The sequence below is a fragment of the Salvelinus fontinalis genome, chromosome 23, assembly GCF_029448725.1.
Source record: "Salvelinus fontinalis isolate EN_2023a chromosome 23, ASM2944872v1, whole genome shotgun sequence".
In the NCBI taxonomy this organism is placed as follows: Eukaryota; Metazoa; Chordata; class Actinopteri; order Salmoniformes; family Salmonidae; genus Salvelinus; species Salvelinus fontinalis.
The window spans coordinates 1,716,325-1,733,442 of NC_074687.1; the positions used below are offsets into that span (position 1 = coordinate 1,716,325).

At 54.3% G+C, this 17,118-nt stretch overlaps 1 protein-coding gene across 1 annotated transcript in view; it reads left to right on the forward strand.

Moving 5' to 3' along the window:
* LOC129821559 (bone morphogenetic protein receptor type-2-like) overlaps window positions 1–17,118 on the forward strand; it is a 120,720-nt gene that overhangs the window by 88,323 nt on the left and 15,279 nt on the right. Inside the window, exons 8-11 of the mRNA XM_055879221.1 lie at window positions 5,021–5,181; window positions 6,004–6,151; window positions 8,719–8,855; window positions 16,882–17,054. Of these exons, the coding sequence (XP_055735196.1) occupies window positions 5,021–5,181; window positions 6,004–6,151; window positions 8,719–8,855; window positions 16,882–17,054 (619 nt within the window). The remainder of the gene's footprint in view (window positions 1–5,020; window positions 5,182–6,003; window positions 6,152–8,718; window positions 8,856–16,881; window positions 17,055–17,118) is intronic.

Here is a 17,118-nt window from a genome sequence, read left to right on the forward strand (position 1 = left end):
ATAGGGCCATGGCATTTCTACTGCCTTATGTCATGTTTAGAAAGCCAGGGAGGAAAACAGAGATACACTAATTGGTTTTATCAGATCAGCCTCTACTCCCAGTGGAGAGAATGGAGTCATGCTAGAGAGCAAACTGTTCTGTTCTTCATCAAACTACAGGCTGCTGGGCTTCTGGCTAGGGAGAAGGCATCAAGCTGGGGCATATAGGGCTGCTCTCTCTCTCTGTCTCTAGGGAGAAGGCATCAAGCTGGGGCATATAGGGCTGCTCTCTCTCTCTGTCTCTAGGGAGAAGGCATCAAGCTGGGGCATATAGGGCTGCTCTCTCTCTCTGTCTCTAGGGAGAAGGCATCAAGCTGGGGCATATAGGGCTGCTCTCTCTCTCTGTCTCTAGGGAGAAGGCATCAAGCTGGGGCATATAGGGCTGCTCTCTCTCTCTCTGTCTCTAGGGAGAAGGCATCAAGCTGGGGCATATAGGGCTGCTCTCTCTCTCTCTGTCTCTAGGGAGAAGGCATCAAGCTGGGGCATATAGGGCTGCTCTCTCTCTCTGTCTCTAGGGAGAAGGCATCAAGCTGGGGCATATAGGGCTGCTCTCTCTCTCTCTGTCTCTAGGGAGAAGGCATCAAGCTGGGGCATATAGGGCTGCTCTCTCTCTCTCTGTCTCTAGGGAGAAGGCATCAAGCTGGGCATATAGGGCTGCTCTCTCTCTCTGTCTCTCGCTGTCTCTAGGGAGAAGGCATCAAGCTGGGGCATATAGGGCTGCTCTCTCTCTCTGTCTCTAGGGAGAAGGCATCAAGCTGGGGCATATAGGGCTGCTCTCTCTCTCTCTGTCTCTAGGGAGAAGGCATCAAGCTGGGGCATATAGGGCTGCTATCTCTCTCTCTGTCTCTAGGGAGAAGGCATCAAGCTGGGGCATATAGGGCTGCTCTCTCTCTCTCTGTCTCTAGGGAGAAGGCATCAAGCTGGGGCATATAGGGCTGCTCTCTCTCTCTCTGTCTCTAGGGAGAAGGCATCAAGCTGGGGCATATAGGGCTGCTCTCTCTCTCTGTCTCTAGGGAGAAGGCATCAAGCTGGGGCATATAGGGCTGCTCTCTCTCTCTCTGTCTCTAGGGAGAAGGCATCAAGCTGGGGCTTATAGGGCTGCTCTCTCTCTCTCTGTCTCTAGGGAGAAGGCATCAAGCTGGGGCATATAGGGCTGCTCTCTCTCTCTGTCTCTAGGGAGAAGGCATCAAGCTGGGGCATATAGGGCTGCTCTCTCTCTCTCTGTCTCTAGGGAGAAGGCATCAAGCTGGGGCATATAGGGCTGCTCTCTCTCTCTGTCTCTAGGGAGAAGGCATCAAGCTGGGGCATATAGGGCTGCTCTCTCTCTCTCTGTCTCTAGGGAGAAGGCATCAAGCTGGGGCTTATAGGGCTGCTCTCTCTCTCTCTGTCTCTAGGGAGAAGGCATCAAGCTGGGGCATATAGGGCTGCTCTCTCTCTCTCTGTCTCTAGGGAGAAGGCATCAAGCTGGGGCATATAGGGCTGCTCTCTCTCTCTCTGTCTCTAGGGAGAAGGCATCAAGCTGGGGCATATAGGGCTGCTCTCTCTCTCTCTGTCTCTAGGGAGAAGGCATCAAGCTGGGGCATATAGGGCTGCTCTCTCTCTCTCTGTCTCTAGGGAGAAGGCATCAAGCTGGGGCATATAGGGCTGCTCTCTCTCTCTCTGTCTCTAGGGAGAAGGCATCAAGCTGGGGCATATAGGGCTGCTCTCTCTCTCTCTGTCTCTAGGGAGAAGGCATCAAGCTGGGGCATATAGGGCTGCTATCTCTCTCTGTCTCTAGGGAGAAGGCATCAAGCTGGGCATATAGGGCTGCTCTCTCTCTCTCTGTCTCTAGGGAGAAGGCATCAAGCTGGGGCATATAGGGCTGCTCTCTCTCTCTGTCTCTAGGGAGAAGGCATCAAGCTGGGGCATATAGGGCAGCTCTCTCTCTCTGTCTCTAGGGAGAAGGCATCAAGCTGGGGCATATAGGGCTGCTCTCTCTCTCTGTCTCTAGGGAGAAGGCATCAAGCTGGGCATATAGGGCTGCTCTCTCTCTCTCTGTCTCTAGGGAGAAGGCATCAAGCTGGGGCATATAGGGCTGCTCTCTCTCTCTGTCTCTAGGGAGAAGGCATCAAGCTGGGGCATATAGGGCTGATCTCTCTGTCTCTAGGGAGAAGGCATCAAGCTGGGGCATATAGGGCTGCTCTCTCTCTCTCTGTCTCTAGGGAGAAGGCATCAAGCTGGGGCATATAGGGCTGCTCTCTCTCTCTGTCTCTAGGGAGAAGGCATCAAGCTGGGGCATATAGGGCTGCTCTCTCTCTCTCTGTCTCTAGGGAGAAGGCATCAAGCTGGGGCATATAGGGCTGCTCTCTCTCTCTCTGTCTCTAGGGAGAAGGCATCAAGCTGGGGCATATAGGGCTGCTCTCTCTCTCTGTCTCTAGGGAGAAGGCATCAAGCTGGGGCATATAGGGCTGCTCTCTCTCTCTCTGTCTCTAGGGAGAAGGCATCAAGCTGGGGCATATAGGGCTGCTCTCTCTCTCTCTGTCTCTAGGGAGAAGGCATCAAGCTGGGGCATATAGGGCTGCTCTCTCTCTCTGTCTCTAGGGAGAAGGCATCAAGCTGGGGCATATAGGGCTGCTCTCTCTCTCTCTGTCTCTAGGGAGAAGGCATCAAGCTGGGGCATATAGGGCTGCTATCTCTCTCTCTGTCTCTAGGGAGAAGGCATCAAGCTGGGGCATATAGGGCTGCTCTCTCTCTCTCTGTCTCTAGGGAGAAGGCATCAAGCTGGGGCATATAGGGCTGCTCTCTCTCTCTCTGTCTCTAGGGAGAAGGCATCAAGCTGGGGCATATAGGGCTGCTCTCTCTCTCTCTGTCTCTAGGGAGAAGGCATCAAGCTGGGGCATATAGGGCTGCTCTCTCTCTCTCTGTCTCTAGGGAGAAGGCATCAAGCTGGGGCATATAGGGCTGCTCTCTCTCTCTCTGTCTCTAGGGAGAAGGCATCAAGCTGGGGCATATAGGGCTGCTCTCTCTCTCTCTGTCTCTAGGGAGAAGGCATCAAGCTGGGGCATATAGGGCTGCTCTCTATCTCTCTGTCTCTAGGGAGAAGGCATCAAGCTGGGGCATATAGGGCTGCTCTCTCTCTCTCTGTCTCTAGGGAGAAGGCATCAAGCTGGGGCATATAGGGCTGCTATCTCTCTCTGTCTCTAGGGAGAAGGCATCAAGCTGGGCATATAGGGCTGCTCTCTCTCTCTCTGTCTCTAGGGAGAAGGCATCAAGCTGGGGCATATAGGGCTGCTCTCTATCTCTCTGTCTCTAGGGAGAAGGCATCAAGCTGGGGCATATAGGGCTGCTCTCTCTCTCTGTCTCTAGGGAGAAGGCATCAAGCTGGGGCATATAGGGCTGCTCTCTCTCTCTCTGTCTCTCTCTCTGTATGTGTCTCTCTCTGTCTCTGTCTGTCTCTCTCTCTGTGTCTCTCTCTGTCTGTCTCTCTCTCTGTATGTGTCTCTCTCTGTCTCTCTCTGTCTGTCTCTCTCTCTGTGTCTCTCTCTCTGTCTCTGTCTGTCTCTCTCTCTGTGTCTCTCTCTGTGTGTCTCTCTCTCTGTATGTCTCTCTGTCTCTCTCTCTGTATGTGTCTCCCTCTGTCTCTCTCTGTCTGTCTCTCTCTCTGTGTCTCTGTCTCTGTCTCTGTCTGTCTCTCTCTCTGTGTCTCTCTCTCTCTGTATGTCTCTCTCTCTGTATGTCTCTCTCTCTATGTCTCTCTCTCTCTGTCTCTCTCTCTGTATGTGTCTCCCTCTGTCTCTCTCTGTCTGTCTCTCTCTCTGTGTCTCTCTCTCTGTCTCTGTCTGTCTCTCTCTCTGTGTCTCTCTCTCTCTGTATGTCTCTCTCTCTGTATGTCTCTCTCTCTGTGTCTCTCTGTCTGTCCTTCTCTGTCTGTGTGTCTGTCTCTCTCTCTCTCTCTCTCTCTCTCTCTCTCTCTCTCTCTCTCTCTCTCTGTGTCTGTCTGTCTGTGTCTGTCTGTCTGTCTCTGTGTCTTTCTGTCTGTCTTTCTCTGTGTATGTAGTGAAATATTACAGTTCAACCATAGTATTAACTGCAGTATTCAGCAATGAGCTCTAAGTCATGACATGAACATAAAGCAGACAGTAACATGGAGACATTCAAATACTAATGGGCCTTCCTCTTATCTCTCTCCCTTCCTCCTCCCTCCTCTTCTCTCCCTTCCTCCTCTGTCCATCCCTCCTCTTCTCTCTCTCCCGCCCTTCCTCCTCCCTCCCTCCTCTTCTCTCTCCCGCCCTTCCTCCTCCCTCCCTCCTCTTCTCTCTCCCTTCCTCCTCCCTCCCTCCTCTTCTCTCCCTTCCTCCTCCGTCCATCCCTCCTCTTCTCTCTCTCCCGCCCTTCCTCCTCCCTCCCTCCTCTTCTCTCTCTCGCCCTTCCTCCTCCCTTCCTCCCGCCCTTCCTCCTCCTTCCCTCCTTCTCTCTCACCCTTCCTCTTCCCTCTCTCCTTCTCTCTCTCACCCTTCCTCCTCCCGCCCTCCTTCTCTCTCTCACCCTTCCATCTCACTCCCTCCCTCCTCTTCTCTCTTTCTCGACCTTCCTCCTCCCTCCCTCCTCCTCTCTCTCTCGCCCTTCCTTCTCCCTCCTCTTTCCTCTCTCTGTCACCCTTCCTCCTCCCGCCCTCCTTCTCTCTCTCACCCTTCCATCTCACTCCCTCCCTCCTCTTCTCTCTTTCTCGACCTTCCTCCTCCCTCCCTCCTCCTCTCTCTCTCGCCCTTCCTTCTCCCTCCTCTTTCCTCTCTCTGTCACCCTTCCTCCTCCATCCCTCCCTCCCTCTTCTCTCTCACCCTCCTCCTTCCCTCCTCTTCTCTCTCTCTCGCCCTTCCTCCTCTCTCCCTCCTCTTCTCTCTCTCTACCTTTCTCCTCCCTCCCTCCTCTCGCTCTTCCTTCCTCTCTCCCTCTTTCTCTCCCTCCTCTTTTCTCTCTCTCTTCTTCCTCCCCTCTCTTCCAGACATCTACAAGCCAGCCATATCTCACAGGGACCTAAACAGCAGGAATGTTCTAGTTAAGAACGATGGGACGTGTGTGATCAGTGACTTTGGTCTGTCCATGAAGCTGACGGGGAACAGACTGGTCAGACCTGGAGAAGAGGAGAGCGCTGCCATCAGCGAGGTGAGTCTCTAACCTCTGACCTCTAACCCTAACCCCAGGTGGTCAGGCCTGGAGAAGAGGAGAGCGCTGCCATCAGCGAGGTGAGTCTCTAACCTCTGACCTCTAACCCTAACCCCAGGTGGTCAGGCCTGGAGAAGAGGAGAACGCTTCCATCAGCGAGGTGAGTCTCTAACCTCTGACCTCTAACCCTAACCCCAGGTGGTCAGACCTGGAGAAGAGGAGAATGCTTCCATCAGCGAGGTGAGTCTCTAACCTCTGACCTCTAACCCTAACCCCAGGTGGTCAGACCTGGAGAAGAGGAGAACGCTTCCATCAGCGAGGTGAGTCTCTAACCTCTGACCTCTAACCCTAACCCCAGGTGGTCAGACCTGGAGAAGAGGAGAACGCTTCCATCAGCGAGGTGAGTCTCTAACCTCTGACCTCTAACCCTAACCCCAGGTGGTCAGGCCTGGAGAGGAGGAGAACGCTTCCATCAGCGAGGTGAGTCCCTAACCTCTGACCTCTAACCCAGAGAGGTGGAGAATGCTGCCATCAGTGAGGTGAGTCTCTAACCTCTGACCTCTAACCCAGAGAGGTGGAGAATGCTGCCATCAGTGAGGTTAGTCAGAAGAGGTTCTGGAGGGTTAGTGTAGAGTTATAACACTGGTTCTGTCTCTCTCCAGATGGGTCCAGTCCACTACATGGTCCCAGAGGTTCTGGAGGGTTAGTGTAGAGTTATAACACTGGTTCTGTCTCTCTCCAGGTGGGTCCAGTCCACTACATGGTCCCAGAGGTTCTGGAGGGTTAGTGTAGAGTTATAACACCGGTTCTGTCTCTCTCCAGGTGGGAACGATCCGCTACATGGCCCCAGAGGTTCTGGAGGGGGCGGTGAACCTGAGGGACTGTGAGTCGGCTCTGAAGCAGGTGGACATGTACGCCCTGGGCCTCGTCTACTGGGAGACCTTCATGAGGTGTACTGACCTCTTCCCAGGTAATAACCCTGACCTCTGACCCTGGGCCTCGTCTACTGGGAGACCCTTCATGAGGTGTATCAAAAATGATCTATTATATTGACAAGATGGTCGACTGACTCCTCTAACAATGGAAATACATGTGGGTGAAAGATAGGAGCGAGGAGGGGAGATCAGGTGCCAGCTACGCGTCCCCAACAACACGTCTCCGACATACAGAGCCTTCAGACAGTATTCATACCCCTTGACTTATTCTACATGTTGTTGTTATAGCCTGAATTCAAAATAGATTAAATATATATTTTTCTTATCCATCTACACACAATGCCCCATAATGACAAAGTGAAAATATGTTTTTGGAAATGAAATACAGAAATCTCATTTACATAAGTATTCAACCCCCTGAGTCAATACCTGTTAGAATCACCTTTAGTAGTGATTACAGCTGTGAGTCTTTCTGGGTGAGTCTCTAAGAGCTGTGAGTCTTTCTGGGTCTCTAAGAGCTGTGAGTCTTTCTGGGTCTCTAAGAGCTGTGAGTCTTTCTGGGTCTCTAAGAGCTGTGAGTCTTTCTGGGTCTCTAAGAGCTGTGAGTCTTTCTGGGTCTCTAAGAGCTGTGAGTCTTTCTGGGTCTCTAAGAGCTGTGAGTCTTTCTGGGTCTCTAAGAGCTGTGAGTCTTTCTGGGTCTCTAAGAGCTGTGAGTCTTTCTGAGTCTCTAAGAGCTGTGAGTCTTTCTGGGTCTCTAAGAGCTGTGAGTCTTTCTGGGTCTCTAAGAGCTGTGAGTCTTTCTGAGTCTCTAAGAGCTGTGAGTCTTTCTGGGTAAGTCTCTAAGAGCTTTCCACACCTGGATTGGGCAACATTTGGCCATTATTAATTTCAGAATTCTTCAAGCTCTGTCAAATTGGTTGTTGATTATTGCTAGACAACCATTTACAGGTCTTGCCATAGATTGTCAAGTAGATTTAAGTCAAAACTGTAACTCAGCCACTCAGGAACATTCACCGTCTTCTTGGTGAGCATCTCCATTGTAGAGTTGGCGTTGTGCTTTACATTATTGTCCTGCTGAAATGTAAACTCATCTGAACAAGGTTTTTCTCTTGGATTTTGCCTGTGTCTAGTTCCATTCTGTTTACTTTTTTATCCTGGAAAACTCCCCAGTCCTTAACAATTACAAGCATACACATAACATGATGCAGACACCACTATGCTTGAAAATATAGAGAGGGGTACTAAGTAATGTGTTGTATTGGATTTGCCCCAAACATAACACTTTGTATTCAGGACAAAAAGTGAATTGCTTTGCCTATATTTTTTTGCAGTATTTCTTTAGTCCCTTGTTGCAAACAGGATGCATGTTTTGGAATATTTTTATTCTGTACAGGCTTCCTTCTTTTCACTCTGTCATTTAGGTTGGTATTGTGGAGTAACTACAATGTTGTTGATCCATCCTCAGTTTTCTCCTATCACAGCCATTAAACTCTAACTGTTTTAAAGTCACCATTGGCCTCATGGTGAAATCCCTGAAAGGTTTCCTTCCTCTCCGGCAACTGAGTTAGGAAGGACTCCTGTATCTTTGTAGTGACTGGGTGTATTGATACACCATCCAAAGTGTAATTAATAACTTCACCATGCTCAAAGAGATATTCAATATCTGCTATTTAATTTTTTTTTTTTTTTTACCCGTCTACCAATAGGTGCCCTTCTTTGCGAGGAATTGGAAAACCTCCCTGGTCTTTGTGGTTGAATCTGTGTTTGAAATTCACTGCTCGACTGAGGGACCTTACAGATAATTGTATGTGTGGTGTAAAGAGATGTTAAACACTATTATTGCACACAGAGTGAATCCATGCAACTTATTATGTGACTTGTTAATACGCACATTTTTACTCCTGAACTTATGTATTCTTGCCATAACAAAGAGGTTGAATACTTATTGATTCAAGAAATGTGTGCTTTTATTTTTATTTAATTAGTAAAAATGTCCACTTTGACATTACGGGGTATTGTGTGTAGGCCAGTGACACAACATCTCAGTTTAATACATTTTAAATTCAGGCTGTAACATAACAAAATGTGGAAAAAGTCAAGGGGTGTGAATACTTTCTGAGCAAAGAATGTTCTAGAAACAGATTCCATGGGTGTTTCTCAATATGCATACTACCGTGCTCCTCCTGAGTCACTGGGTGTTTCTCAATATGCATACTACCGTGCTCTCCTGACTCACTGGGTGTTTCTCAATATGCATACTACCGTGCTCCTCCTGAGTCACTGGGTGTTTCTCAATATGCATACTACCGTGCTCTCCTGACTCACTGGGTGTTTCTCAATATGCATACTACCGTGCTCCTCCTGACTCACTGGGTGTTTCTCAATATGCATACTACCGTGCTCTCCTGACTCACTGGGTGTTTCTCAATATGCATACTACCGTGCTCCTCCTGAGTCACTGGGTGTTTCTCAATATGCATACTACCGTGCTCCTCCTGACTCACTGGGTGTTTCTCAATACGCAATAAGCGTTGCTCTCCAGATAGTACAGGAACATTTAACGGTGTAACTCGGTGTAACACAGCGTCTCTGTGTCCTCCAGGAGAGGCGGTGCCCGACTACCAGATGGCGTTCCAGGCCGAGGCAGGGAACCACCCCTCCTTTGAGGACATACAGGTCCTGGTGTCCAGAGAGAAAGAGAGACCCAAGTTCCCTGAGGCCTGGAAGGAGAACAGCCTGGTGAGCCTGACTACTATTGTCCTGCCCTTACATGTGTGTTTGGCCTCTCTCCCACCCTCTCTCCCACCCTCTCTCCCAGCCTCGCTCCTAACTTCGCGCCTAACCTCGCTTCTACCCTCGCTCCGAGCCTTGCTCCTTCCCTCGCTCCTAATCTCGATCCTATCCTCGCTCCTAATCTCGCTCCTAATCTCGCTCCAAGCCTCGCTCCTAGCCTCTTTCCCGAGCCTTGCTCCTAGACTCGCTCCTAGCCTCTTTCCCGAGTCTCGCTCCTAGCCTCGCTCCTAGTCTCTTTCCTGAGGCTCGCTCCGAGCCTCGCTCCTAACCTCGCTCCTAGCCTCTTTCCTGAGTCTCGCTCCTAGCCTCGCTCCTAGCCTCGCTCCTAGCCTCTTTCCTGAGTCTCGCTCCGAGCCTCGCTCCGAGCCTCGCTCCTAGCCTCGCTCCTAGCCTCGCTCCTAGCCTCGCTCCGAGCCTCGCTCCGAGCCTCTTTCCCGAGCCTCGCTCCTAGCCTCTTTCCCGAGTCTCGCTCCTAGCCTCGCTCCGAGCCTCTTTCCCGAGTCTCGCTCCTAGCCTCGCTCCGAGCCTCTTTCCCGAGTCTCGCTCCTAGTCTCTTTCCTGAGGCTCGCTCCTAGCCTCGCTCCGAGCCTCGCTCCTAACCTCGCTCCTAGCCTCTTTCCTGAGTCTCGCTCCTAGCCTCGCTCCTAGCCTCGCTCCTAGCCTCTTTCCTGAGACTCGCTCCGAGCCTCGCTCCGAGCCTCGCTCCGAGCCTCGCTCCTAGCCTCGCTCCTAGCCTCGCTCCTAGCCTCGCTCCGAGCCTCGCTCCTAGCCTCTTTCCTGAGCCTCGCTCCTAGCCTCGCTCCTAGCCTCGCTCCTAGCCTCTTTCCTGAGTCTCGCTCCTAGCCTCTTTCCTGAGTCTCGCTCCGAGCCTCGCTCCTAGCCTCGCTCCTAGCCTCTTTCCTGAGTCTCGCTCCTAGCCTCGCTCCTAGCCTCTTTCCTGAGACTCGCTCCGAGCCTCTTTCCCGAGGCTCGCTCCTAGTCTTGCTCCGAGCCTCTTTCCTGAGTCTCGCTCCTAGCCTCTTTCCCGAGCCTTGCTCCTAGCCTCTTTCCTGAGCCTCGCTCCTAGCCTCTTTCCCGAGCCTCGCTCCTAGCCTCGCTCCTAGCCTCTTTCCTGAGTCTCGCTCCTAGCCTCTTTCCCGAGCCTTGCTCCTAGACTCGCTCCTAGCCTCTTTCCCGAGTCTCGCTCCTAGCCTCGCTCCTAGTCTCTTTCCTGAGGCTCGCTCCGAGCCTCGCTCCTAACCTCGCTCCTAGCCTCTTTCCTGAGTCTCGCTCCTAGCCTCGCTCCTAGCCTCGCTCCTAGCCTCTTTCCTGAGTCTCGCTCCGAGCCTCGCTCCGAGCCTCGCTCCTAGCCTCGCTCCTAGCCTCGCTCCTAGCCTCGCTCCGAGCCTCGCTCCTAGCCTCTTTCCTGAGCCTCGCTCCTAGCCTCGCTCCTAGCCTCGCTCCTAGCCTCGCTCCTAGCCTCTTTCCTGAGTCTCGCTCCTAGCCTCTTTCCTGAGTCTCGCTCCGAGCCTCGCTCCTAGCCTCGCTCCTAGCCTCTTTCCTGAGTCTCGCTCCTAGCCTCGCTCCTAGCCTCTTTCCTGAGACTCGCTCCTAGCCTCGCTCCTAGCCTCGCTCCGAGCCTCTTTCCCGAGGCTCGCTCCTAGTCTTGCTCCGAGCCTCTTTCCTGAGTCTCGCTCCTAGCCTCTTTCCCGAGCCTTGCTCCTAGCCTCTTTCCTGAGCCTCGCTCCTAGCCTCTTTCCCGAGCCTCGCTCCTAGCCTCGCTCCTAGCCTCTTTCCCGAGCCTCGCTCCTAGCCTCGCTCCTAGCCTCTTTCCTGAGTCTCGCTCCTAGTCTCGCTCCTAGCCTTGCTCCTAGCCTCTTTCCCGAGCCTCACTCCTAGCCTCGCTCCTAGCCTCTTTCCTGAGTCTCGCTCCTAGCCTCTTTCCCGAGCCTCGCTCCTAGCCTCGCTCCTAGCCTCTTTCCCGAGTCTCGCTCCTAGCCTCGCTCCGAGCCTCTTTCCCGAGCCTCGCTCCTAGCCTCGCTCCTAGCCTCTTTCCAGAGTCTGGCTCCTAGCCTCGCTCCGAGCCTCTTTCCCGAGCCTCGCTCCTAGCCTCTTTCCCGAGTCTCGCTCCTAGCCTCGCTCCTAGCCTCGCTCCTAGCCTCGCTCCTAGCCTCGCTCCTAGCCTCTTTCCTGAGTCTCGCTCCTAGTCTCGCTCCTAGCCTTGCTCCTAGCCTCTTTCCCGAGCCTCACTCCTAGCCTCGCTCCTAGCCTCTTTCCTGAGTCTCGCTCCTAGCCTCTTTCCCGAGCCTCGCTCCTAGCCTCGCTCCTAGCCTCTTTCCCGAGTCTCGCTCCTAGCCTCGCTCCTAGCCTCTTTCCCGAGTCTCGCTCCTAGCCTCGCTCCTAGCCTCTTTCCCGAGCCTCGCTCCTAGCCTCGCTCCTAGCCTCTTTCCTGAGTCTCGCTCCTAGCCTCGCTCCTAGCCTCTTTCCTGAGTCTCGCTCCTAGTCTCGCTCCTAGCCTTGCTCCTAGCCTCTTTCCCGAGCCTCACTCCTAGCCTCGCTCCAAGCCTCTTTCCCGAGGCTCGCTCCTAGCCTCGCTCCTAGCCTCTTTCCCGAGCCTCGCTCCTAGCCTCGCTCCGAGCCTCTTTCCCGAGCCTCGCTCCTAGCCTCTTTCCCGAGTCTCGCTCCTAGCCTTGCTCCTAGCCTCGCTCCTAGCCTCGCTCCTAGCCTTGCTCCTAGCCTCGCTCCTAGCCTCGCTCCGAGCCTCTTTCCCGAGTCTCGCTCCTAGCCTCGCTCCTAGCCTCGCTCCGAGCCTCTTTCCCGAGTCTCGCTCCTAGCCTCGCTCCTAGCCTCTTTCCTGAGACTCGCTCCTAGCCTCGCTCCTAGTCTCGCTCCGAGCCTCTTTCCCGAGGCTCGCTCCTAGTCTTGCTCCGAGCCTCTTTCCTGAGTCTCGCTCCTAGCCTCTTTCCCGAGCCTTGCTCCTAGCCTCTTTCCTGAGCCTCGCTCCTAGCCTCTTTCCCGAGCCTCGCTCCTAGCCTCGCTCCTAGCCTCTTTCCTGAGTCTCGCTCCTAGCCTCTTTCCCGAGGCTTGCTCCTAGACTCGCTCCTAGCCTCTTTCCCGAGCCTCGCTCCTAGCCTCGCTCCTAGCCTCTTTCCTGAGTCTCGCTCCTAGCCTCTTTCCCGAGGCTTGCTCCTAGACTCGCTCCTAGCCTCTTTCCCGAGTCTCGCTCCTAGCCTCGCTCCTAGCCTCTTTCCTGAGGCTCGCTCCTAGCCTCTTTCCCAAGCCTCGCTCCTAGCCTCACTCCGAGCCTCTTTCCCGAGCCTCGCTCCTAGCCTCGCTCCTAGCCTCTTTCCAGAGTCTGGCTCCTAGCCTCGCTCCGAGCCTCTTTCCCGAGCCTCGCTCCTAGCCTCTTTCCCGAGCCTCGCTCCTAGCCTCGCTCCGAGCCTCTTTCCCGAGCCTCGCTCCTAGCCTCTCTCCTAGCCTCTTTCCCGAGTCTCGCTCCTAGTCTCGCTCCTAGCCTTGCTCCTAGCCTCTTTCCCGAGCCTCACTCCTAGCCTCGCTCCTAGCCTCTTTCCTGAGTCTCGCTCCTAGCCTTTTTCCCGAGCCTCGCTCCTAGCCTCTTTCCTGAGCCTCGCTCCTAGCCTCGCTCCTAGCCTCGCTCCGAGCATCTTTCCCGAGCCTCGCTCCTAGCCTCGCTCCTAGCCTCTTTCCAGAGTCTGGCTCCTAGCCTCGCTCCGAGCCTCTTTCCCGAGCCTCGCTCCTAGCCTCTTTCCCGAGCCTCGCTCCTAGCCTCGCTCCTAGCCTCTTTCCTGAGTCTCGCTCCTAGCCTCGCTCCTAGCCTCTTTCCTGAGTCTCGCTCCTAGTCTCGCTCCTAGTCTTGCTCCTAGCCTCTTTCCCGAGCCTCACTCCTAGCCTCGCTCCGAGCCTCTTTCCCGAGGCTCGCTCCTAGCCTCGCTCCTAGCCTCTTTCCCGAGCCTCGCTCCTACCTCGCTCCGAGCCTCTTTCCCGAGCCTCGCTCCTAGCCTCTTTCCCGAGTCTCGCTCCTAGCCTTGCTCCTAGCCTCGCTCCTAGCCTCTTTCCCGAGTCTCGCTCCTAGCCTTGCTCCTAGCCTCGCTCCTAGCCTCGCTCCGAGCCTCTTTCCCGAGTCTCGCTCCTAGCCTCGCTCCTAGCCTCTTTCCCGAGTCTCGCTCCTAGCCTCGCTCCTAGCCTCTTTCCTGAGCCTCGCTCCTAGCCTCGCTCCTAGCCTCTTTCCCGAGCCTCGCCCCTAGCCTCGCTCCTAGCCTCGCTCCTAGCCTCTTTCCCGAGCCTCGCTCCTAGCCTCGCTCCTAGCCTCTTTCCTGAGTCTCGCTCCTAGCCTCGCTCCTAGCCTCTTTCCCGAGCCTCGCTCCTAGCCTCGCTCCTAGCCTCTTTCCCGAGCCTCGCTCCTAGCCTCGCTCCCAGCCTCTTTCCTGAGTCTCGCTCCTAGCCTCGCTCCTAGCCTCTTTCCCGAGCCTTGCCCCTATCCTCGCTCCTAGCCTCGCTCCTAGCCTCTTTCCCGAGCCTCGCTCCTAGCCTCGCTCCTAGCCTCTTTCCTGAGTCTCGCTCCTAGCCTCGCTCCTAGCCTCTTTCCCGAGCCTCGCTCCTAGCCTCGCTCCTAGCCTCTTTCCCGAGCCTCGCTCCTAGCCTCGCTCCTAGCCTCTTTCCTGAGTCTCGCTCCTAGCCTCGCTCCTCTTTCCTGAGTCTCGCTCCTAGCCACGTTCCTAGCCTCTTTCCCGAGCCTCGCTCCTAGCCTCTTTCCCGAGCCTCGCTCCTAGCCTCCTTCCGAGCCTCGCTCCTCTCCCTCATTGAACTCATCAGAGAGGTGAAGCTGAAGGTGAAAGCTGATGCTGATCTTCCACCATTCTGGACTCACCTGGACCCCCACCTGGCAAGAGCCCTTTAATCAATGCAGATGAAGGGGAGGAGACCATTGAGATGTAGAGTGTTTGAGAATAGGATTTAGATGTGTGACTACGGTTCCCCCCAGGCGGTACGTTCCCTGAAGCCTGGAAGGAAAGCAGCCTGGGGAGACCTGTGGTGTGTGTGTGGTATGGTATGGTATGGTGTGGTGTGTGTTAGCCTCTGTCACCTCCCCCCAGGCGGTGCGTTCCCTGAAGGAGACCATGGAGGACTGTATTGTGGTGTGGTATGGTGTGGTGTGGTGTGGTATGGTGTGTGGTATGGTGTGTGGTATGGTGTGTGGTGTGGTGTGGTGTGGTATGGTGTGGTGTGGTGTGTGGTGTGGTGTGGTATGGTGTGTGGTGTGGTATGGTGTGTGGTATGGTGTGTGGTGTGGTGTGGTATGGTGTGTGGTGTGGTGTGGTGTGGTGTGGTATGGTGTGTGGTGTGGTGTGGTGTGGTATGGTATGGTATGGTGTGGTGTGGTGTGGTATGGTGTGTGGTGTGGTGTGGTATGGTGTGGTGTGGTGTGGTATGGTGTGTGGTATGGTGTGTGGTGTGGTATGGTGTGTGGTGTGGTGTGTGGTATGGTGTGTGGTGTGGTGTGGTATGGTGTGTGGTGTGGTGTGGTGTGGTATGGTGTGTGGTGTGGTGTGGTGTGGTGTGGTGTGGTATGGTGTGTGGTGTGGTGTGTGGTGTGGTGTGGTGTGGTATGGTGTGTGGTGTGGTGTGTGGTGTGGTGTGGTGTGGTGTGTGGTATGGTGTGGTGTGGTGTGGTATGGTGTGGTGTGGTGTGGTGTGGTATGGTGTGTGGTGTGGTATGGTGTGTGGTGTGGTGTGTGGTATGGTGTGTGGTGTGGTGTGGTGTGGTATGGTGTGTGGTGTGGTGTGGTGTGGTATGGTGTGTGGTGTGGTGTGGTGTGGTGTGGTGTGGTGTGGTATGGTGTGTGGTGTGGTGTGGTGTGGTGTGGTGTGTGGTATGGTGTGGTGTGGTGTGGTATGGTGTGGTATGGTGTGTGGTATGGTGTGTGGTGTGGTGTGTGGTGTGGTGTGGTGTGTGGTATGGTGTGTGGTGTGGTGTGTGGTGTGGTGTGGTGTGGTGTGGTGTGGTGTGGTATGGTGTGTGGTGTGGTGTGGTGTGGTGTGGTATGGTGTGGTGTGGTATGGTGTGGTGTGGTATGGTGTGTGGTGTGGTGTGGTGTGGTGTGGTGTGGTATGGTGTGGTGTGGTGTGGTGTGTGGTGTGGTGTGGTGTGGTGTGGTGTGGTATGGTATGGTGTGGTGTGTGTTAGCCTCTGTCACCTTCCCCCAGGCGGTGCGTTCCCTGAAGGAGACCATGGAGGACTGTATTGTGGTATGGTGTGGTATGGTGTGGTATGGTATGGTGTGTGGTGTGGTGTGGTATGGTGTGTGGTGTGGTGTGGTGTGGTGTGTGGTATGGTGTGTGGTGTGTGGTGTGGTGTGGTATGGTGTGTGGTGTGTGGTGTGGTATGGTGTGGTGTGGTGTGGTGTGGTGTGTGGTATGGTGTGGTGTGGTGTGGTATGGTGTGGTGTGGTGTGGTATGGTGTGTGGTGTGGTATGGTGTGTGGTGTGGTGTGGTGTGTGGTGTGGTGTGGTGTGTGGTATGGTGTGTGGTGTGGTGTGGTGTGGTATGGTGTGTGGTGTGGTGTGGTATGTGGTGTGGTGTGGTGTGGTGTGGTGTGGTGTGGTATGGTGTGTGGTGTGGTGTGGTATGGTGTGGTATGGTGTGTGGTGTGGTGTGGTGTGGTGTGGTGTGGTGTGGTACGGTGTGTGGTGTGGTGTGGTGTGGTGTGGTATGGTGTGGTGTGGTGTGGTATGGTGTGTGGTGTGGTATGGTGTGGTATATTGTGTGGTGTGGTATGGTGTGTGTTAGCCTCTGTCACCTTCCCCCAGGCGGTGTGTTCCCTGAAGGAGACCATGGAGGACTGTGTTGTGGTGTGGTGTGGTGTGGTGTGGTATGGTGTGGTGTGGTGTGGTGTGGTGTGGTATGGTGTGTGGTGTGGTATGGTATGGTATGGTGTGTGGTGTGGTATATTGTGTGGTGTGGTATGGTGTATGGTGTGGTGTGGTATGGTATGGTATGGTATGGTGTGGTATGGTGTGTGTTATGGTGTGGTGTGGTATGGTGTGGTATGGTATGGTGTGGTATGGTGTGTGTTATGGTGTGGTGTGGTGTGGTGTGGTGTGGTATGGTGTGGTGTGGTGTGGTATGGTGTATTGTGGTATGGTGTGGTATGGTGTGGTATGGTATGGTGTATTGTGGTATGGTATGGTGTGTGTGTGGTGTGGTATGGTGTGTGGTATGGTGTGGTGTGTGGTGTGGTATGGTATGGTGTATGGTGTGGTGTGGTATGGTGTGTGGTATGGTGTGGTGTGTGGTGTGGTGTGGTATGGTGTATGGTGTGGTGTGGTATGGTATGGTATGGTATGGTGTGGTATGGTGTGTGTTATGGTGTGGTGTGGTGTGGTATGGTGTGGTATGGTATGGTGTGGTATGGTGTGTGTTATGGTGTGGTGTGGTGTGGTGTGGTGTGGTATGGTGTGGTGTGGTGTGGTATGGTGTATTGTGGTATGGTGTGGTATGGTGTGGTATGGTATGGTGTATTGTGGTATGGTATGGTGTGTGTGTGGTGTGGTATGGTGTGTGGTATGGTGTGGTGTGTGGTGTGGTATGGTATGGTGTGGTATGGTGTGTGTTAGCCTCTGTCACCTCCCCCCAGGCGGTGCGTTCCCTGAAGGAGACCATGGAGGACTGTGTTGTGGTATGGTGTGGTATGGTATGGTGTGGTATGGTGTGGTATGGTGTGTGTGGTATGGTGTGGTATGGTGTGGTGTGGTATGGTGCGGTATGGTGTGGTATGGTGTGGTATGGTGTGGTATGGTATGGTGTGGTGTGGTATGGTATGGTGTGGTATTGTGTGGTATGGTGTGGTATGGTGTGGTATGGTGTGGTGTGGTATGGTGCGGTATGGTGTGGTGTATTGTGGTGTGGTGTGGTGTGTGTTGTATATTGTGTGGTATGGTATGGTGTGTGTTAGCCTCTGTCACCTCCCCCCAGGCGGTACGTTCCCTGAAGGAGACCATGGAGGACTGCTGGGACCAGGATGCTGAGGCCAGACTGACCGCTCAGTGTGCAGAGGAGCGAATGGCTGAACTGCTGCAGATCTGGGACCGGACCAAGTCTGTCAGCCCTACGGTTAACCCCATGACCACCACACTGCAGAACGAGAGGTGAACACACACACACACACACACACCACACACACACACACACACACACACACACACACACACA